The sequence below is a fragment of the Lacerta agilis genome, chromosome 11 (genome assembly GCF_009819535.1).
Source record: "Lacerta agilis isolate rLacAgi1 chromosome 11, rLacAgi1.pri, whole genome shotgun sequence".
NCBI lineage: Eukaryota > Metazoa > Chordata > Lepidosauria > Squamata > Lacertidae > Lacerta > Lacerta agilis.
In genome coordinates, this window is record NC_046322.1 from 40,175,756 (window position 1) to 40,198,009 (window position 22,254).

The 22,254-nt window shown below is 40.6% G+C and overlaps 1 protein-coding gene across 2 annotated transcripts in view; it reads right to left on the reverse strand.

The window, feature by feature from the left end:
- Positions 1-691: 691 nt before the first annotated feature.
- Positions 692-22,254, reverse strand: part of EFNA5 (ephrin A5) — a 216,934-nt gene continuing 195,371 nt past the window's right edge. Inside the window, exons 3-5 of one of the 2 annotated variants that reach the window (XM_033164279.1) lie at positions 9,911-9,976; positions 9,424-9,504; positions 692-2,104 (exon numbers count right to left, since the gene is read on the reverse strand). In XM_033164279.1, coding sequence (XP_033020170.1) covers positions 1,983-2,104; positions 9,424-9,504; positions 9,911-9,976 — 269 coding nt within the window. In that variant the 3' untranslated portion in view covers positions 692-1,982. The remainder of the gene's footprint in view (positions 2,105-9,423; positions 9,505-9,910; positions 9,977-22,254) is intronic. The other variant, XM_033164280.1, reaches the window with a different exon arrangement.

Consider the following 22,254-nt stretch of genomic DNA (forward strand, 5'->3'; position numbering starts at 1 on the left):
TACCTGTGCACTGCCATTTCTGAGCTATATGTGCACCAAGTCCATTATACTGAAGAGAGAAGATTTATTTAATGTAAGGACAGTGCCATTTCTCAACGTAGGCTGTTAGTGTGCGGTATTAGATGTCTCTGTGCTTTCAAATGCAGCCCATACTGTATGGTATCAGGCAAGCCCAGAGTGCTCTAAATTTACTTTCTGCTATTTTTGGATCGTGAAATCCTTCAACTTTTTTTCTTTTCTTTTTCTTAAAAAAACCTGCTTTCCTCTCTTAAACAAACAAACAAACAAAAAACATTCACAAAATGCTGTCCATTTGCATCATGATTTAGTATTAAATTACACTTTTTGTTGTCCTGCGGAATCTAGCGCATTCTTGTAAGGCTTTGTTCTCAAAAGTTTGCGGTAAAAGTCAACTTTCCAAAACAATCACTTCCATGATGTCTACTCAATCTCTTGCAAGTCAACGCCTGCCTGAGCCAATGGAAACCCACAAGGAAGGCATTTCCTGGTAAATGGTTTTTATTAGTCCCTAACAAAGTAGTTTTCAGGTGCCTAAGGGTTCAGCCCTGATTCCAACCAAACAAGACAGCACCCCATAACCCTCTTACCACTTTTATCATCTTTAAATAGGACAAGCATATATAATTACTTGGTATATCTAAATAATGCATTTCTATTCTAGTGGGTTTTCAAAAAAATATTTAGTTCAAGGTCTTTGGGAGTCCACCTACATATCCTCCTGCTGATAAAGGTATTTCTTCCACTTTTCAACTGTGTTGGAAAGGAAGAGAGCTACAAAACCAATGCTTTCAACGTTCACTCCAGAGTTCAACATGCTCTTCCTAACCCTTTCCTTCTCCCTAACCCACAGCCCTCTATGACAAGTATCCTGGTCCCTTTCTGGCGGGAGTTTACTCCAGTGGTTGCCAAACTTTCAAAGGGAGGCAAATCAGGAGCACCCTGGAGATTTTGCATCTCTGACCAAGTTATCTCCACCCGGTGCTGCTCTCATCCTAGCATGTATCATCACTTAAAAGAGTGGTATCGAAGGCTAATGGCTAGTAAGTCAGCCTTGGGAAAGGTCACTTTATTCACACAAAGAAGAAGAAAAAGGAACAGAAAATGCCTCTTTGCATTTGAAGAAAAAATATTGTAGCACCATGGTGATCTGTTTCAAAAGAAAAATAATCTGGTGTGCACTATCCACTTAGAGAGATACCAGAGGCACTCACACCCCAGCGAAGCTTCCTCTATCTGACCTTGCTTGTGTGCTAGCATTCTTCAGTAGCCACTTTCTTCTCCCCTGATGACAAGAGTGTCTGTTGTGGAGCATAAGTTCTACTGTGAATGATCTTTCAAGGCAGTTGCATACAAAACAGTATCTCTTCCCTATGAAAAAGCCTGTTCATTGATAAATTCCTGGAGGGAATAGCGTTACACTATATCTGTTCTCAGTATCTCCCCTCCAGTCCTGACACGGTGATACAGTGCCTTGCATGATCGTCTTACAGCGCTGAACGAGGAGACATAAATATTGTATTGGAGTGAGTAAAGACTCCTCTTGGTTTTCCAAACAAGTTCCTTATCTTCCAACTGACTGCACCTGCTACTATTCTTCCTTCTCACATACAGGTGGGCCCAGAGAGCTAACCGAGGTGTTATCTTAAGAGAGGCTGCAGAGAACGTAAGAATCACTAGTGTCAATATTGAAATTTGGCATTTTCATTTGGAGTCCTTTTATTTTAGAAGGGGTCAAGGAAAGCCAAGGGGAAGATTGGGAGTGGCAAGAGGGCTAGTTATGCCTCTTCAATTTTTGCTCACAGTTCAGGTTGCAGAGGAAGAAGGGGAGGAGATTGGGGAAGGGAAACAAACCAACATCAGCAAAAACCAATATAATGTCCCGTTCTTGGGATGAGCAAGTAAGCGGATCTTTGATGTTCCAAGACCCTGACGTTGTCTGTGACAGATTACTATAATATGTGCTATAACGTCAAAAGCATTGCCAGGAGGAACAGGAGAGTTGCCAAAAGCCGACTGGATATCCTCGGTCTCTGTGCTGCGTTCTCACCACGGGACGGCTCAGCAGACTCATGTACGGTATCATCTGTTCAAATGGGGGGGGGGAGAACACACACATTCTAATGAAGCATTGCATCTTTAATGAGCCTCAAGATTACAGCTCCAGTATTTCAGTACAATACAGAAAATCAGATTTTGTACTGTGTCGGGCTTTAAAAACCACAACACCCCATCATTTATACACACATGATGCACATTCAGCATACACCCCCCCCCCTCTCTCTCTCTATATATATATATATAATCTCAATGTGAGCAAAAAGCTGCTAGCTGAAATACCGGGCATGTGTTCAATTCCTGGCATAGTCTTGTGCATTAATATCTCTGTCCTAGTCGCATTACCCCCAAATCAGCATGTGCTTCAGCTGTATGTTACCATTCATACAACACTTGTTCTCCACGGCACAATTAGTAGACTGCATTTTATTGGAAGGCTAGGCTTATTGTGTGGAGATGACAATCCTGTTTGCTTTACCTTTTAAAAAGCTCAGGAGATGGGAAGTGCATAACTACTGGTGCATGTTAGAGAAATCCTAAGTACCACAATAGTGGAACAAGTCAGGTGGCCTATGTGAAAGTATCCACGTGACATAGCTCGCTCAGTGGCTGAGCTTGTGGCTTTGCATGGGTTACGTCCCAGGTTCAATCCAGGGAGGACTAGAAAAAGACTTCTATCTAAAACCCTGGACAGTTGTTGCCAATTGTTGTAGACCAGCCTCTTCCAACCTTGGGTCCCCAGATATTGTTGGACTTAAACTTCCATCATCCATAGCTAGCAGGACCAAGGACTGGGGAGCCAAGGTTGGGAAAAGCTGGTGTAGATGATAGTGAGCAAGACTGACTTATACTAAGTTAGCTTCTCTTTGCACTGAAACTTTCAACCCTGTAAGTATTCATATAGAAAAGAACTTAAAAACAGAAAAGGCCTGTAAAGGATGCAGTTGTGTGTGTGACTTTTAAGTGTACTGAATTTGTGGTTTGTAATATTAGCTCTAATGGAATTGTGATTCTAATTCTAAAACTATTGATGCTAAATAAAAGGTAAAGGTAAAGGGACCCCTGACCATTAGGTCCAGTCGTGTCCGACTCTGGGGTTGCGGCACTCATTTCACGTTACTGGCCAAGGGAGCCGGTGTACAGCTTCCGGGTCATGTGGCCAGCATGACTAAGCTGCTTCTGGTGAACCAGAGCAGCGCATGGAAACGCTAAATAGAAACGGATGCTAAATAGTTATGAGCAAATTTGTTTTTCCAGAATCATAGCATGCCTATTTGAAAGCTTTAGATTAACAACACAGTCTTTAAGTTGCTCAGCACCTGAAGGCAGCCCTGGTTAGTGAAGTTTGATGTTTTATTGTGTTTTTACTATTTTGCTGGGAGCTGCCCAGAGTGGCTGGGGAAACCCAGCCAGATGGGCGTATAAATAAAAGAAGAAGAAGAAGAAGAAGAAGAAGAAGAAGAAGAAGAAGAAGAAGAAGAAGAAGAAGAAGAAGAAGAAGAAGAAGAAGAAGAGGCTCAGTGGGTCTAAAAAAAAACATTATCAGGGTCACTATATGCAATGGAAAATGTTAAAGGGCTGATAAAAATATTCACCACTGATTTTTGGTGAATTACAGCTAATGGAAAATAACCAACATTAAAACTTTGAGAAAGCCAATACCTATTAGTTGTGAAACAGGAAGAGCAGAATATTCTATTTCTCTTTTGAACCCATCTCAATGATATCACAAAAAGTCAAATGCAATTTCAGAGTACCTATCAGCTATTCTTAACAGAGAAAATATTAGCCATGTTATTTTTTATTGAATATGTCAGACTTACTAGTTGGATCAGTTTAAGGTGTCAGAAAAATGCTCAGATTCGAAACACTCTCTATATATGATACTTCAGGCTAAATTTTTAAAGCAAGTTTTATGAACTTGCATCCCTGAATAAAATCCCCAGTATGGTAGAAGAACTTTTTTAAAAAGTTTCCAAATACTTAACACATTCTGCACTGGCCCATAAGTTACTTAAAAACTCAAAGAGCCTTCATTTGTTGATTCATCTGAATTAAGCTAGCAAAAGCAAGGCACTGGTTTCAACTCCAATGCTTAAAATCTCACTTTGGTCATAAAACAGACCCTGAATGCATGAGTTTATTTATTGATGTATTACGAACATTTAAGCCCTGCTTTTCTGTTTTAAAAAGGATGAAAACAAGACAATAGAAACATAATAAAATACAAAATTAACGGCAGGTAAAAGACAAAGATAAGAATGGCAGATGAAACAATTTACAAATAACCACAATGGGAAGATTAAGAACAATTTACAAAGACCACAATGGGAATATTAAAAAAAACACACAACTAAAAACTTAGTGGGTCAAATGACAGCTACAAGAGAGGGGTCTTTGCCCACTGGTAGCAGAAAAGAGGCAGACTCACTCCTGCTAGAGAGTATCAGAACCTCAGAGATGCCATCTTGAAGGTTCTCTCTAAATGCAACATAGATTTGGGTTGGATGGGGAATCGTTTTTCTCCAGGTAACCTTAATGAATGGGCAGACTCATGTGGAATCACTTTTAAATATCTTAGTCCTCGTGTTCTTTTATGGGGTCTTATTGGAGCCCTCACATTTTTAATATTGTATGGACCCACAAGATTCTCTGCTTCAAAGCTTCTCCAAAAAAAAACCCCTAGCACCCAGAAATAATAATTCACATTAGAGAATGAGAGCTGATGACGTCTTCTTCAATGTACTGCCACATCCTACACTTTAGGAGGCAGAATGAAGTCAAGTTGCCCATCTTGCCCTAATGGTTTATTAGAGAGCTAAACAGAGATAAACCATGAATTTAAACACAATGGTAGCATGTTATTGTTGATTAAACTGTGCTGGTGTAGACCCTCTCTGAAATTACTGCCCTAGAAATAAAATCTAAAATGTTTACTTTGTGAATTATGAGTTTCAACTACTGTATTCAGTTTCCTCCTTATTTTTGATATTGTACAAAATGTATGGAACCATAAATTAGATATACTTCCAATTATTAAGCAATGATAGGTAGGTAAACAAGGTAGATGCCCAAGTAACATCTATTACTGTGGGAACAACCAACTTTGGAAGTAAGATGGGTGGCTGCCAGCTTTTTAGGCTCATTTCAAACCCATACAATGTTTTGTTTTTTTTGGTGCAATAAAATTTCAGTTGCCAAAGTTTCAGTTGGCATGAAATTCCTGGAAGATTCCTATATACAATTACTGGTTGATGTTATTAAATTGGCGGCTGCTCTTATTTTTATTTATTCATTTTAATTCTTATTTTAATTGGAATGGGTTGATTTTAACTAATTTTTGTTTACGTTACTTTGGAGGAAAGGTGGGGGGGGGGGAGAGAACAAATTTGACTGCTGGGCAACTGCCTTTGTCCCCACCCCACACATAAAAGACAAGAGGAGAGCACACAAACATGTACACTACAATACTAGCATGTTAGTAAACAGTTTAGACAGCATGCAACGAAACTCAGTGGGACTGTCCCTGTTAATGAAGCAGCATGTTAATATCAAACTGTTAGTGAGCTGGGAATTACTATCAAATATTTTCTCAGGCAATCTTGTGAAAATGCTCTGTGGATGGGAGCTGGCCCTGCTCCAGATCTCTGTACATGCTGCAATGTGGCTTCTCCATTAACTTCAAAGTTGTTGTTGCCCTGTACCGGCAACAGGGATGCAGAGGTGAAGCTGCCTTGTCATCAAAGGTGGGAGGAAGGCTTTGATTGTATGAAAACTTTCTCATGCAAAAGAAGCCTCTGCGTCAGCGTAAATGTGCTTTTCATTTAGGCATCTCCCTGCACCACCTACTTTCCTTCACTCTACCAACATTTTGCATTGTGTTTAGATACCACACTCTAATGACTCATTAGCATGGTTCTGCTGCTCTTCTGCAAAACAGATTCATTTTAGGATCTTCATGCTCAGAAGAGGAACATTCTCACTGATAAAGCCGACAATGATATGCAACTGCTCTAGACTTTCATGGAAACTGAACTTTTTGCATAAGTATTTTGCCTTTATTGATACTGTACTGAGAAGTGTGTGTTGGAACTGGTTTGATTTTGCTTCGTTACATCACATTTGTGTCTAACGTAGTATCTTAATCAGAATGCTTTGCAATTGAGCAGCGGCCATAGTACATCTGGGGCCGCCTATGTGCTTAAGTTTCAAACAGTTGATAAATTCTAGCCCAAGGCACTTCCATTATGGAAAAATGACATCTTAAACAGGATAAATGCATTTTAAAAATTATTTAAATTATCATTTGTGAGTGCAATTAGTAGTCTTTTAAAATAATGTTTTAAATATAAGGTGGACAGTAGCTGGCCAACAAAGGTTTTAGCTGTAAGAGCGAAACAACAGCAACACCCTGATATACCAGGGTGATGAAAACCAATGGCACCTGTGTCCTGTGTCAGGAGTTAAATGCACTATAATTACTCTGCATTGATAAACTCAGGCTAATGATGGCAAGGGGTCCTTTCTCCTCTGGTGAGTGAATGAGGTGATAATGAAGCTTTCAGGTTCTACCTATTGTTCATAACAGATTAGCTCATATTCAAAAGTTGTAGGGATAGATAAATGCATGTTCAGCTACTTTAAAACTGTTAAGAAAAAATGGAAAGTGTAGAGAACTCAGATTAAAAACAAGTCTCAGATAATGGAAGGTGGAACTTGATTCTCTCATTCTTCTCTCTGTAGTCATTGAGACAACTGAAAAGCCCCCCCCTCCCCGCCAAATGGATTTCTACTCTCTGCTAGCACAGGGGTAGAGAACCATTGGCCTCCAGGCCAAATTAGGTCTGTCATGTGCCCCAATTTGGCCTGTGAGGCTGTTTTCCCTAACCCATGTCCACTTGCCAGAGTTGTGCTTAGCTATCCAGCAGTCAATGAATAATTTGGAGCTTTAAAGTGTTTCGATACTGATAAATGTGTGTGTACATTACCGTGGTGTCGTAGTAGGACATGGTTTGTAGAACCTAATGCTTGCTACCAATCAAGGCTTGTGGTAGCTTGTACAAATTTGCAGATATGTTGATCAGACTGAACATAGCTCAGTACGTTGTAATTTGAGGGGGCAGAGCTCAAAAGCAAATTTAACAAAACTGCAGGGCATCAGCAAATATGCTTTTCAGCTACTAAAATAATTTAGGAATGTGACACAGTGGTGGGGGGGGTATTATATTATTTTTTCCCCTTTGAGGTTTTTTGGAAATATATAAAGCCATATTTCAAAAGAATGTGGTTTTTGATAAGTTCTGTTGCAATGTTTGTGCTCTGCTACTAGGTGTCACTATAGAGCTGTTTGTGCACTTGAGTCAATGCAGACATAAGCCTTTCCAAGTTTCTTCTTGTGTTTAAAATCCATTTTCTTCTTTAATCACGGTTAAAGCTGACTTCAGCATCAGATTTAAACATGGAGAAGCTGCTTAGCAGACCATGGTTAAGAGATATCCTAAAAGTAAAGGTAAAGGGACCCCTGACCATTAGGTCCAGTCACGGACGACTCTGGGGTTGTGGCACTCATTTTGCTTTATTGGCCAAGGGAGCCAGCGTTTGTCAGCAGACAACCTCTAGGTCATGTGGCCAGCATGACTAATTCGTTTCTGGCGAACCAGAGCAGCACACGGAAATGCCGTTTACTTTTCCACCGGAGTGGTACCTATTTATCTACCTGCACTTTGCTTTCAAACTGCTAGGTTGGCAGGAGCAGGGACTGAACAACGGGAGCTCACCCTGATGCAGAGATTTGAAGAGATATCCTAGTTAGCATCAACTGTGGTAAAACAACAACAGAGAATGCACATGTAGGGAGCAATGGCTGGAAGGAGAAATGTGTGATTCCATGGGCCACTTCTAATCTCTTAATTAACTCTCTGTGATAGGGACAAATAAAACTTCCTAGTTCCATAGGAGAAGACTATGTTTCTTTTACAGGGCAAGAGTATACTTAAGTATAGTAGAATAAATTTTCCACCCCACAGCCTAGAATACAAATACCATTATCAAATAGCCATATAGGCTCACTCTAAGATTCTGTATTTAATAGATAATGATTAAAATATCTCATGTAAAAGCAATGTCCACAGGCATGTTCAGTAGACAGTTTAGCTTTCAAAAGTTCTTTAATATTTTCACTATAAAATCAGAACTGAAAAAAATAGTGTTGAGGTAACTGAAAAGGGGCGGGGGAGCTCATTACAGATGGGATTGCAAAAAAAAAATGTGTTTGCAAGTAATTATTTGGGGGGGAAAGTTTACATATATTTAGTTGGCAGAGTGCATATAAAAATCCATGCACACATAAAACATCTATAGAGATACATGTTTTAATGAGCTCCAGCTATAATTATGTACCTTGGTTTCAATGGGGACAGTTCTGTATAGGCTTAACTCAATCCCATTGAATAAAAGAAATTTAAAAGCATTTAATTAACAAGATTGCACTCTATATTTACAGAGCAAAACATCCAAGTGTATGTATATCTTATTCATATTTATGAAAGCATTTGTACTGCAGGCAGTCTTTTAAAGCACACAGACATATTCCCATCGAGATCAGCCTGAATAGTAATACTCATTTGCACAAGGATCTTTATGAACACTTGTAGACAACTCTTTCACATATGCTGTCAGTTTAAAGGTACAGAATGATATTCAGCCATTGTCCTCATTTTAAAGCCTGAAATAATTTTGATTTTAACCTGAAGAACTTACTGTATACTTGTTCTACCACATAGATCAAAACGTGACACTTTTGGAAAGGTAGCTTTATTAAATTTATAAGATTCTGTCCACCCATTGGACAACTGACCTATCAATGACGTTATGGTCAACTGCTTGTTGTGGGCAGGGAAACCACTGCTTAAATGCTTCTAAATACATAGAAATGTAAACATATAAAGAATATCGAAAGTATATAAACACACACACACACACATACACACATTTCCTCTCTTAATTATTTATGTCCTGAATGGATACTGTGGTGGTGCTGCGGCAACTTACTGCAAAAATGGGGAGGGAATGGGGACAGAGGAACTGCAATTTTTTAAAAAAATTGGGATGCCATGTTTGAGTAAATAATTTGTCATGGAAAAAGCATACTTCGCCTCCCATCCATTTGGACAAGAATACTAGCGCTAGCAAATGAGAAACACCATAAGCAATATTAGCATTGCGAGAAATGAGTAAAAGCAGAGTCATTTTTACCATGCAAACTATGCAGAGAGAAAGAAGGGAAGAGAAGCAGACGCACCAGAGGATAGAGGCATTTGTTAAAAGAGATTCTCTAAGCATACTAACCTGCTGGTTCTAATGAATTTTCTACTTTGTCGTTAACATCGAAAACACGGTCATGAACACCTATAGTTTTCATACAGTTGTCTATAACAAAAATAGAGATAACAGCCAAATATGTTAGTGAGACACCCTTAAATCCCCCATTTTCCTTTTTGTTGTTGTTGTTGCTCTATGTGATTTCTATTTCTATTATATGTATGTATCTCTTAGTTGTGGCAAGCTTCCAAACGCCACAATAATTGTCTTTTTGTACAACAGTCTAAGAAACAACAAGTTAGCAACTGCTGTGTACTTGAAACAAATAAGAGTAAAAGCTTTGTGAAAAATGATAAAAAAGATATGGTGAAAACAAAAAACAAAAAAGCCGCTATAGAGAACAGATACCACACAGGATTTAAGAGTAAAAAAAAGAAGTTTTTACTGCTGTTTACCAGACCAAACAAAGCATGTGCTATAAAGCCACCCTCTAAGCAAAATCTAAATAACTTACTTGCAGGCCGTACAAAGACTTTCAGCTTTAGACAGGACCTCCTCCCATTATCAGGGATTGCAGATGCTGTTGAAGAGAAGGGGGAGGAAGCATAGTTACTCTTTGTCCTACGGACATAATGTAGTACATTCTTCTTTTCCTAAGATAACACATCTGCAGCACATTAAAAAAAGGAAGAAAGTAGATGATATGGGGCAGTCTGAATAGCAATAAACTGAAGCTTCAAGGTCACGCCACTGCTCTTTTTGCAAAAGGAATAGTGGCACAACAACTGTGCAAAGTAAGAAGCCGCAGAACCCACCCACCAGACTCTACCCTTGAACCCCAATAAGACTCAGGCCAACAACAACAACAACCACAGCCACAACAACAACAACAACAACAACAACAACAACAACCAGCTTGCTTCTACAAATTGGTTCTAAGGGCCAGTCTGCATGGCCACTTTTGATGTAGTAAGGTGGGTGCAGAAAATCATTTTCACATGCTAACATACTAAATAATAACTACCTGAAAGCTGCGGTGACTTAAAAATTCTAATGGGAATGGTTCCCCCCCCCTGCTGCTACTGAGTATATTTTTTCAAGAACTACTGGTATGGGACTGGATGAATGGAAGAACTCATTCCATTCACAGAAGGGACTGCAATCTATTCCAGTGGATCCTCTTCCTGGCTGATTTTAATACATTCCCTTTTCCGCCAGAGTCCCCCACCCCCACCCCGTGCTCTCTCCCACACTGTTACAAGGAGTTCTCCGACACTCCAGAGAGAGGAACCACAGTGGGAAGGAAACCTTGACAAAGTATCCCTCCTCACACAACAGGAACACGCTGAGATTGGAGTTCGGGTCACAGGAGCTCCGTATCCAAGAAACACAATGATCCAAATAAGTGTAAAATATGTCGGCATTGTGGCAAAGAGATGCAGAAGCCAGGATGAACTTGCCCTGAACTTTGGGCTGAGGCTTGCAGTAAAAAGGTGTGAATTGCTACAGAGCAAATAGTTACTTCCACTGGGGCTGGGGATGTAGTACTGTACAGACATCTGGCCCAACTTGTGCGCAATTGACTCTCATGCGCAAATGACTGCATATACGTGTTGCGCCAGGAAATCAATCAGTCAAATCAATCAATCAATCAATCAATCAATCCTAAGCTGAAATGGCTAGAGGGCTGGAAAGTCCTTGTGGCTCACAAGGAGACTCTCCCCAGAGTCAGAAGAGGATGCCAGTAAGCTAAAAGTCCAGGCTCCAAAATGGCACATGGGAGCTCTCACTGCTGCTGCTGTGCTACCCTGCTCAACAGCTGTTGGGTGGGAATCTGTATGTACTGCAGTAGGCTCCCCACTTACTCTCATTTTGCTTATGTGGGGTGGGGGCCGGGACATAACCCCCGCATAAGTGGGGAGTCACCTGTATTAAGAAAAGCCAGTTAACTGTTGAAGATTATGATTATAAAGTTACTAAAATTGTGGTCCTTCTTCACCTCAATAAAAGTGTTTCATTTCTTCATTACCGGGTCATGCGATGCCGTTGAAACACTGGAAACTCTGCTACATTTATGAAATTCCTGCTTTAAGCAAATCACGAATCTGCTTTCAGGAATCGTGAACTTTTAATAATTATATGCATTGATGTGGAAATTGGTTTGCCTCTAAATTAACGCATGTGGTAGATCGTACGACTCACTAGGTGGTCCAAAATGTGCATATTTTAAATCATATGACCATGCACTGCAGGAAAATGGAATCATGGTTTGTAGCACATCCAGATGCCAGTCTGTCCACCAACAGGTATATTATTATTTGGGGATATAACACTGGATGAAGATAAGTGTCGTACTGATTGTGCTACATAATTAACTGCTGCTGTTGATTCTATAATGCTGCAAAGAAATGCAGTAAATGAGAGGAGAAAAGCCCAGGTGAGTGAAGAGCTTGGTGGTGGGTATTATGAAAACAAACCATTCGTTTGATTATGGATGCTGCAAAGAATCCAACTGCCCTGTACTAGACAGTTGGCTTGGAGAGTGTTCGGCAGACAGCGCCCACGAGACTTGTGCTAAAAAAAGGCCTTTGTGATAAGGCGCTGGTAAAAGGCACTGAGGGATAGTATTTGTGACAGACTTGAACTGGAGCTCGATGACAAAAAGAGATTAGTGGTTTGTGTATACAGCCAGCCAATAACCAACACACTAAGCCTCAAGGTAAGTGGGGCTTATAGGGACTTTGGGAAGACTTGCTTAAAAAAATATGTGTGGCTTTATTAAGCAAGTGTTCTTGTTCCAGAGCATATTCCAAGTGCTTCCACGATGCTAACTTTGATAATTTTGTTTTTATTGAGCATGCATGATGCCCTTTCCAAATAGTTATTCAATTTGCTGTTCCTTTGTATGGTTGATTATAGGTAGACATTCATTTACTGCATCTTTATTGTTGATATATGCAGATGTAGACGGTAAAATAATTATGAACCGGCTCCTTCACACTTTGATTCATTGTTTCCAAGGCATATTTTCTGGGGGGAAACGACAAGTTCAAGGAGGGAAGGGAGGAACACAAGAGAAAGAGGGGGTGGCAGTTCAAACAGAGTAAGGCAGCACTTGTTAGAAGTGCCTGCCTGCCTCTTTTAATCACAAAACAAAACTGAACAGCAACTATGCTTTCCTGCTCTGCCTGGTACTCACTGACAAGCAGTTAAGAAGTGCTAACAGCTGGCTTGGCCGTAGGCTCTCACTAAATCAAAGTTGGTAAAAAAAAAAAAAGCAACCCTCTCTCTACTGACATTTACAGTAACTGATGTGTTACAGGGCACTGCATTGCACTCTGTAGGGGCATCCAGGAAACTGTGTCCTTCCTATGGCCCCTGATGAATATACAAATCCTTCTCAAGACAGGACAGGATGCTTAACAAAATCGGAATACTGTATTCCTTACCTAACAAGTAAATTTGCTTGCCCTGTTAGCCTAAGCAAAAATGAGTATTTGATTATTTCCTGCTCCATCCAGACTTTTAATTGATTTTTACAAATGACAGCCTACATACTCAAAGGCAGGATGTCAGTTTTATGCTCTTACTTTGGAAGCTATTATTTGCCTTTGCAAAATAAAGGCAGCATGGATTTTGCTATCCTATATAAACTACCGGTACCTGGTGTATTTTTTCCTCTAATAAAACAGAAAGGTAATCATTTCCATCTGCTCTCTTTATGATTATAACCAGTTTTACCACAACTAAAGGGAGAAAATGCACAAACTGCTGACAGATTAGTGCTTATATGGTAGTTTTGCCCCTGCATATCATGAGACACTTCTAATCTTTCAAGCCCAAATACTAGTTTTGCATGGATTCACACACTCCTGACGAGCTCTGTTTGTTTGTTTGTTTGTTTGTTTGTTTGTTACTACTTTTCCCCAAAAATAAATGCAGACCCCTTCCACTCTGAATTATGCCAGGTACCAAGAATAAGACTGATATCACTTTAGTAACTTGAGCAAGGTTTTTTTTTTTAGTTTCTTGCTTGCTTTGTTCTTCTTTTACTTTGAAACAAAGCTACAATAATTGCATTTAAAATGCATTAAGCAATCCACAAAAATTAAACCACTACCAGGCATTGCTAATTCACATTCCAAAATGCTAGCAGATGCTAAACCTTTCTAATCTGAAAAATAGTATCTTGACAAATTAACTGATAAATTAACCTTTAATAAGTATTCAAAATCCGAGCAAGCACTGATTTCGTCTATGAACCCTTATTGATTAGTGAATTCAAGGTGCATCCCCAATCAGGGGAGCTAACATGGGTTTTCTGCATGTCAATTTAGCCATACACCTCACCCTCAAAATCAAGTACAAATGGGCATATGCTAATTTAAAGACATATGCAAATTTAGAAACAATGAAATACAAAGTGGCTGCAGACAAGCAATCAGATGTCTTAAAAGACAGAATGCCATCAATGGAAGCTTTCACCATAATTGTCTTTCCATGCTAAAAAGCCTTAATCTGTTGAACTCCTGCCTGCCACACAGCTGTTATCACACAAGAGCCCTGCTCTCCCACAATGCCAACCCTAAATCATGCAAAGAACTGAGATTTTGTTAATTGCAAACCAGTTATACTGTATTACTGAACAGCTTCCATCAAATTGATCTTAGGCTAACAACCTACATTCAATATGGTATCAGACATGATATTTCAGGTAGGGTGGAGCTGGTCAGAGTCAAAGCTGATTTAAGATGTTCAGTCAAGGCTCAAATGCCCATGCATTGATAAACAGTTTAAAGGCAAGCAGCTAATACTATAGCAAACAGTCTTTTTCTTTCTTTCTTTCTTTCTTTCTTTCTTTCTTTCTTTCTTTCTTTCTTTCTTTCTTTTTCTTTCTTTCTGAAATAACAATAATTTGACTCTTTGACATGGATATACCTATTTAAGTCCCCCAATTCCTCAATTCCTCAATAGGCAAGAAAGCAATTAATCGCACCACATTCTTTCCCCATTGTGCTTCCTGAATCACAGTCTCTCAAGTACAATGTTGCACACACCCACAATACGGGTATATTAATGGTGCACTTTATTTACATTTGCAATGGCAAGAAAAATGTTTATTGTTTACAAAGGGGAGGGGGGGAATACACTTCTTGCATGAAATTAAATTGGAGTTAGAAAGAACACACAGGGGGATTCAACTAATGAGTTTCAGCAGCAGCAGCAGTGCAAAAACTTCCCCTTTCAACGGGGCTTTCCCCCTCCCTTCTCCCTGGGTCGCCCTCTCAATTGATTTTGCAAGGGCTCAGGAGAACCCCTGGAACAACATGTGGGGGGAAGGAGGGAAGGATTGATCCATCTGGCAAGCCAGCATGTTTGCATCAATGGATCAATCACCTTAGCATGGCATTCAATTCCTTTCATGAATTCCTTCTCTTGTTGATACCTTTTGCTTTGGGCTGGATACACCCAGTCACACTAAAATCCTGATTTCTCAACTCTTTTTTTCCGGACAACAATTATTTTTCTACAAGGGAAAACAAGAAAAAGAACTTTAGGGTGAATCAAGATTTCCTTTCCCATTGTCTGGAAAAGGGCTATCTGGTTCATTCTGAAGCTACTTTTTAAATCTTCCCTAGTTCATACAGAATAATAAATTGTAGACCTGGAAGGGGCCCAGAGAATCATCCAGTTCAGCAGGCCTATCTCCAACTGAAAACATTAACTTATCAGTCGCTATATTTGACAAGCCTAATCAGTAATAACGGAGACTTTCTTTTGTCTAAGTTGGATGGGGGGGGGGGGAATCAGAGTCTATGGAAACTCTGTTAAACTAGCATAGGTACAAAATAGCAGTAGTATCTTTCTGGCCTTTAAAGCACTAACAAAGCTGGTGATGAAGATAAGTGGATGTCAAGGGATAGACAGGGATACTTTTCTGCCCCTCTGTATAACTTGCATCTGCTTAGAAGAGAATAAGCACAGCACCTGCTCTTAAACAGCACATACCTGTACTGTATTTGCTTAAGCAGTTTCCTCATTCCAAGTTAACTTGCTTTCAAGAAACTTTGAGCAACACTTTCTTACTCTTTTGTATACCCAGGTCCTATTGTAAGAATGTTTCATGAAGAGAGATCATACTAAGTTACTCTTCTGTGAAACACTGGCACAGACAATTCAATTTGTTCATTGAGTTGTTAATCACTACTGTATATTCCTTACTGAATTCTGCTTTTGTATTTTCTTTGTATATCTGCTGCAAACAATTTGCACTACTGAACAGCTAATCTTAAGGGCTCCCTATTATTCCCTGTTTGGTGTAGTGTCACAGGCCAGATGTAAACCCAACATGTTGAATGGTGAAACTGACCTAGAAGCACCTGCTTCATCTTAAAATAACCAAGCAGAATTATTAGCTCCATTAGGATGTCATTCCATGCTGGGAGAGTGAAATTTGAACCATGAGGTTTTTCTCTCTCTCTTGTCATTCTAAAAAAAATAGCTGTCTACAAGACTGGAATAGATACCCAGAAGTCACAAAAACCAGCCAAGCGGTCCTACTCAGTCTGCAAACTTTGAAGTCACAAACACAAGAACAGAGCCAACTCTATCCCACCACAAGCAAGTTTGAAAAAGGATGTTCAGGCAGTTTTCTGCCTAAGTTATAACGACAAGCTCTTTGGGGTGTGTGAAAAAGTGTATTTATAGCAATGATTTGCCTTTAGCCATTTCAAGCACAATACCATTGACATTAGTCAAATCCAAGATCCACATAACCTTATATAACCCTCAAATCTTGATTCTGATAGCCAGAAGCACCAAAATATCCAATACTCTGTGTCAGCCCCAGAGATTTGGGAAGTTTCATTTTTAAGAAGCGCCATCTGCTTCCTCCTTTGTAAAGAAATGAGTTTGTGTGGGAGCATTAAAAATGCAGTTTCCCATTATGTTTGCCATGGGCAATATTTCTCAATTTGCGGGAGTCAAAAGAAAAGAGAGCCTATTAGTTGTTAGCAGAGCTGAGCCTTTCCCCTGTAGGATTTAGTGTGATTTACAGTACAACACAAATGTATGTAGATTAGCCAGGTAAATGCAGTATTAAGCATTAATATTCTTCTCACAATGCAAACTGGAAAAAAGTTTCACATTTGCATAGACACTATTGAAAAGGTCTACTGAAATTTAATGAACCAACAAAAAGTAAACATGAGTATGATACACTTACAAAAGGAATTCTGTACATTGAAACTATTTTTTACAAAATTGAAAATCATAATGCAGAGCATTTCTACCCACAAAGAGAGCTCCATCCCTCAGAAATCTGCACGCTTTAAAGATTTATCTGGATCGCTATATATTGATTCCCATTTCCAAACCAAAAATTAATTGTCCAGTTGTCTCTAAATCTGACTGCTCATAGAGACTTAAGTCTTGTACATTCATTACTTGCTCATTCTTGAAATTTCCTTTATCAAGCATGCATCCTGAGTAAATTGCTTTCCTACATAGCCGTAGGAGGTGACTCAACTTGTTGGCAACATTTGATCTCACCTAGTCTGCCACATCTCTACATTTAATCATCAACAGGGTCAGGCTACTGACAAAGCAGAAGATTTTGAATGTCTTGAAGCAAAAGACAGGAGGATGCCAGCTGCAGATGATACTGCTTTAACAACTACTGAGAAAAATGCAAAAGCATTGGTAGAACATCTGCCTGACAATGTTAATTGAAAAAAAAGTTTTAATAAGTAATGCATTTACTACTAATGATGATGATGGTGATGATGATGATGATGATGATGATGATGTACTGCCTTTCATCCAAAAATCACAGGGTGGTCTACACAACATAAAAATACAAAGTGAGAACACAAAATACATAATGAAATGAAACCAACCAACCAGTAACACCCTTCCCACAAACAACACTCACATGCACATGGGAAACTGTTTTATCTTCCTTCGTCAGCTTTGATACAGAGTTACTGAATGTGCCATGCAACTATGTTCCACTGCAGTGTTCTCTCTCCTGAAAGAGGGGTGTAGTGAAAGTCCCCTAAGATACATTTGTTGGTTATTCAACACGAACATAGAATGAAACACAAAACAGAACTCACATGCCTTAAGGGCGGAGCATAAAGACAGCAAATACCCCAGCTCACACATCCCATGGGGTAGTAGGTGCTTAATTCACATGGCAGAGGAGCAATCCCCTCCCCCCTACTACATCAATAGCATGAATTGAGTATTGTGTGTCAAGGCCCCCAAGCCAGCCCCCCAGAAGAAATAAATTCACACAGACACAGATTTTGGTTTAAGGTTAATGGGCAAATTTTAGGCCACAACTTTATTGATTACAGCAAATGTGAGCGGTATTTGCTTAGGCATTGGCAATAGACTATATCGGACTCCTGCCCACCTTGCAAGGAGTCAGGAAGGGTAAACCACCAATGAGGGAGCCACATCAGGGGAACCCGCCTGCAGCTCTCCTCGGTGTTCCCAGAGGCCTGGCATGGCCCTAGAGCCTCAAGTGGACTTCAGACAGGATCCAGGTCCCGGATTCCTTTATCAGAATACCCCACACATCAATAAGCCAATGCCTAACCACCAAACCTTACAAAGTTATGACGATTGCTAAGAGGTAGGTGAAAACCAAGTGGCCAGTGCCAATCTGCCAAATGGAAAAATTCCTACCTGGCCCCCGGCCCAAGACAGGCGCCCAACCAAAGTCCAAAGCAAGGCCAGAGGACACCTAAAACAAAAGGGAGGGTGAGCGGGTGGCAGCGCAAAGCAGGTGCTCAGCACATGCCTTTTATACCTCCCACAATCACCCCACTCAATCGCGATTGGCCAAAAGAGGCCTGGGGCGATTGTGGCGCCACCCTGGTGTAAATGGCATCACTCCCCCCACACCAGGGGGGGGGAAATGTGTTGTGGGCCTGCCCGCAACCAAGACCCTCCTTTAAGATGTTCCCATTTCCCACAAATGGTAGACTGTCTAGTGCACATGTGCGCAACTCACGGCTTGCATGCAGCCCTCGGATGCCTTTTGTGTAGCCCATCATTGGTGCCTAAGCTGTCTCCTAACACTGCATTCCCATCCCTTGGGAAACCCCTCATTCTGTTGGAAAGAATGCACTGGGGAAGGACATAGCTATATTTCCCAACACAACTGCACTATCTCAGTCCACTTGAGGGGCTGTGATTTGCATGTGTAGAGAGAGAGATGAATCCTCTCAAGTGGTTGGCAGGCAGGACATTACTGCAATTATTGTGGGTGAGTAGGTGCTGGGGAGGGACATCCTCACTCCTTCCCAGCCCACCAAACAGTGGGTTTGGTTTCCATGGTTGGTATACAGGGCAAACAGTGGGTTTGGTTTCAGTTGGTATACAGGGCATACAGCAACTCTTTGCTTTGGAAATTGTGTGTGTGTGTGTGTGTGTGTGTGTGTGTGTTGACTGTATTTCTGTGAACGTGTGTTAAAGGTTCCTGAGCTCCCACTTCAGTGAGTGGCCCTTGGAGATGAGGGCTTGCTCAGCTCCAAGGGCTGGTTCACACACAACATTATCAGTGTACTGGAAGAACTGAGTTGATCTACTACAGGAATTAAATGCCATGGGGAAATATGACGTGGGTCTCTAATTTTACACTTCCACTGGAACATTTCAATGACAGTGTGACTTATAATGTCCCAGAATCAGAAACGTAGTTAGATAACTGTCAAGTTATTTCAATCTATTAACGGTGCATATAAGTATACTTCTTTTTTTCATTTTAAAAATGAAATGCTAATCCAAAGGAATAATAACTCAATTTTAATTAATTTCATCTCTAGACAAGATAGGACTAAATCAACTGATGGACATATCATTGTCACATTAGTAACAGCAAATCCCTTTAGAGCTATGTGTGCTATCATGCAATTTGCTAGGGTTAGATTATATTTCTGTACTTGATAAATCAATTGTTTCTGTTTAACCCAATCTGTTGATTGTTTGATTATAATAATGACCATTGGCATCCCCACCATTATAAACTTTCACTTTCATAGATTAAAACTGTAAGCAACTCAGAAACCATTTTTTTTAGTTCACAAGGTGAATTCTGATAACATTTTGCCTTTATCTACAACTACCAAGTGCACAATCAGTTACAGCAGAGCAGTTAACAGCAATCTTACTGCTGTGTTATGCCAGTTTACAGGTTGTAGGACTTGGCAACACTTTGCTGATGGAACAGAAGATGCACCACCATGACAAATATATCAGGAGTGTTGCCCAGACTTCCCAATGGAGTGGCTAAAACAAGATGAAGTCATGAGTAGGATGTACACTTCCACTATACTCACTGTACAGGAGCTGTATAAACTTACACCCAATTGACAATACAACTTTATACAAGCTTGAATCTGGCACAATTCTACTCCTGCACTGCTGACCCTCAATACCATGACAGATCATAGGCGTTCAGGGAATCCGATTCCCCCAAGGTAGACTGCCGGGAATAGATAAGACAGCGAAAGTTCTTACCAAGGTCTTTTATTCAATATTCACACAGAGAGGCTTAGAAATGCAGCCTCTTGGAGTAATGGCATTGCTCTGTGTAATCTCCACCCCCCCATCTCTCCTCAATCGTCAACAGCACCACCCACCTTACGGTGGCCGCTTAGGGACATTTGTCTTTGAGCCCTTTGCTCTTCTACTTTCAATGCTCGCCAGGTTCTGGGAGAAGAGGGGTGTCTGGAATGCTTTCTAGTGATTATGTGTCAGCCAGCTGCTCCAGCTCTGCCTCTTCCTCCTCATCATCTCTCAATATTTCCCAACTTCTCACCTCATCTGCCTCTGAGCTGTGACCTCCTGCAAACCACTGTTGTAAATCTGTACTGTCTTTCACTTCCCTGGAAGGTTCCAGCTGGGGAGGAGGGGGTCTCCACCATTCCTCCTCTGTCCAGGCCCTAACAATAGGATACATTTCAACCCAGCACCCAATATACTTCACATAGGGAGACTACAACTCAGACGATAGGGTATGTGGCGGTGATCTCTCCTTCTCTCTTTCCCATGTTGTGCACACCTTGAGCTCACAAAAGGGAACCCAATTTGGTTAGGTTCTTCTGGAATTTCATAGGCTACTTATATCTAGTTGATTTATTTGGTATAATTTGCAAGCTTAACTTCTTCCAACCCTGAATAATTTAAACAGCACTATCTCCAAAACAGTTCTTGAAATGGTAAGTGCAAGTTCAGCTGGATCAGAGCAATCTAGTCCAGAATCCCTTTTCTTAGCGGCAAGCCATACGTCTTGAGGAAGCTCACTAGAAGGGAATGAAGCCAATACCTCTTATCACTGTTATGCCTTCACAACTCATATTCAGTAGTCTATGATGGTACTTAATCATAATAGCTAATAGCCCAATAAATATTGTTCATGCATTTGTCAAAATCCTGCTTTAAAGCCATCTAAGCTAATGAACATACTTACTTCTTGTGGCAGCAAATTCCATAAATTATGTATTTGTGTGAAGTACTTTTACTGTCTGCCTGAATGTACAGCCAATCAATGTCACTGGGTGACCCAAGTTCTAGCATTATAAGAGAAGGAACCTTTTCCTCTGGTCACTGTCTTTATAGACTAAAAGGTAACAAACAGTTCAGACTTCCCTTGTAGTGAAGGTGCTCCAATCCTGTGATCCAACAGAAAATTTAGAGGTAATCGTATGTCTGTCTGTCTATCTATCTATCTAATAAAATTTAGTTTGAAAAACTCTTTAAGAACTCTATTGCATGCCCACTGGCTTTAGCAGTTTTTTAAAATCTTAACTTGCGAACTGGTTCTAAACTTCTAAATATGCTCTTATCTCTTGATCAGTGAAGGCCAATTCAGATGATGTACCGGTATTTAGCTTCAGTGTAATGTCCTTGTCTTCGTCAATGTTCCTCTTACACCTTTGTCATTACTGTCCACTGCTTGTCTCGTTGGCTTCCTGCTTCTAACGTATTTGGGGAAGAAAAATAAATTGTCCAATTCTCAGCAATTTGGTCTTCACATTCCTGCTTGGCTTGCCTTATATGAATTTGCAATACAAATGCCAATGGTTTTCTTTCTTTCTTTTTTCATTTGTACATTCACTTCATAAAAGACACAATTCCTAGTTTCCTTGACTGTTCTGTTTACTCACATTAGCTTCATTTTGGAGTGTATTTCCGTGCTTAAGCTAAAGTAAGGTAAAGGTAAAGGTACCCCTGACCATTAGGTCCAGTTGTGGATGACTCTGGGGTTGCAGCGCACATCTCGCTTTATTGGCCGAGGGAGCCGGCGTACAGCTTCCGGGTCATGTGGCCAGCATAACTAAGCCGCTTCTGGTGAACCAGAGCAGCGCACGGAAATGACGTTTACCTTCCTGCCGGAGTGGTACCTATTTATCTACTTGCACTTTGACGTGCTTTTGAACTGCTAGGTTGGCAGGAGCAGGGACCGAACAACAGGAGCTCACCCCGTCGCGGGGATTCAAACCGCCAACCTTCTGATCGGCAAGCCCTAGGCTCTGTGGTTTAACCCACAGCGCCACCCGCGTCCCGTATGTCTACCCAGAAGTAATTCAACTGAGTTCAATGGAACGGCAGCCTTAAAGTGAAGATTTAACTCAGTCCAGGAAAGAGCATAGAGGAACAGTGGGTTGGATACTACATCCCAAACCCTGCTGCTTGCACCAGCCAAGGCAGAAGATGGGAGCAATTTTTATTTTTATGTTGCTGTGTCAGCCTCTGGCAGGTGCAGCTAAGAGTCCTAGATTGGGCCCCTCACAGGGATGGAGCATCCTAGGATATAGTGGATTCATGTTTGGCTCTGCTCCACCC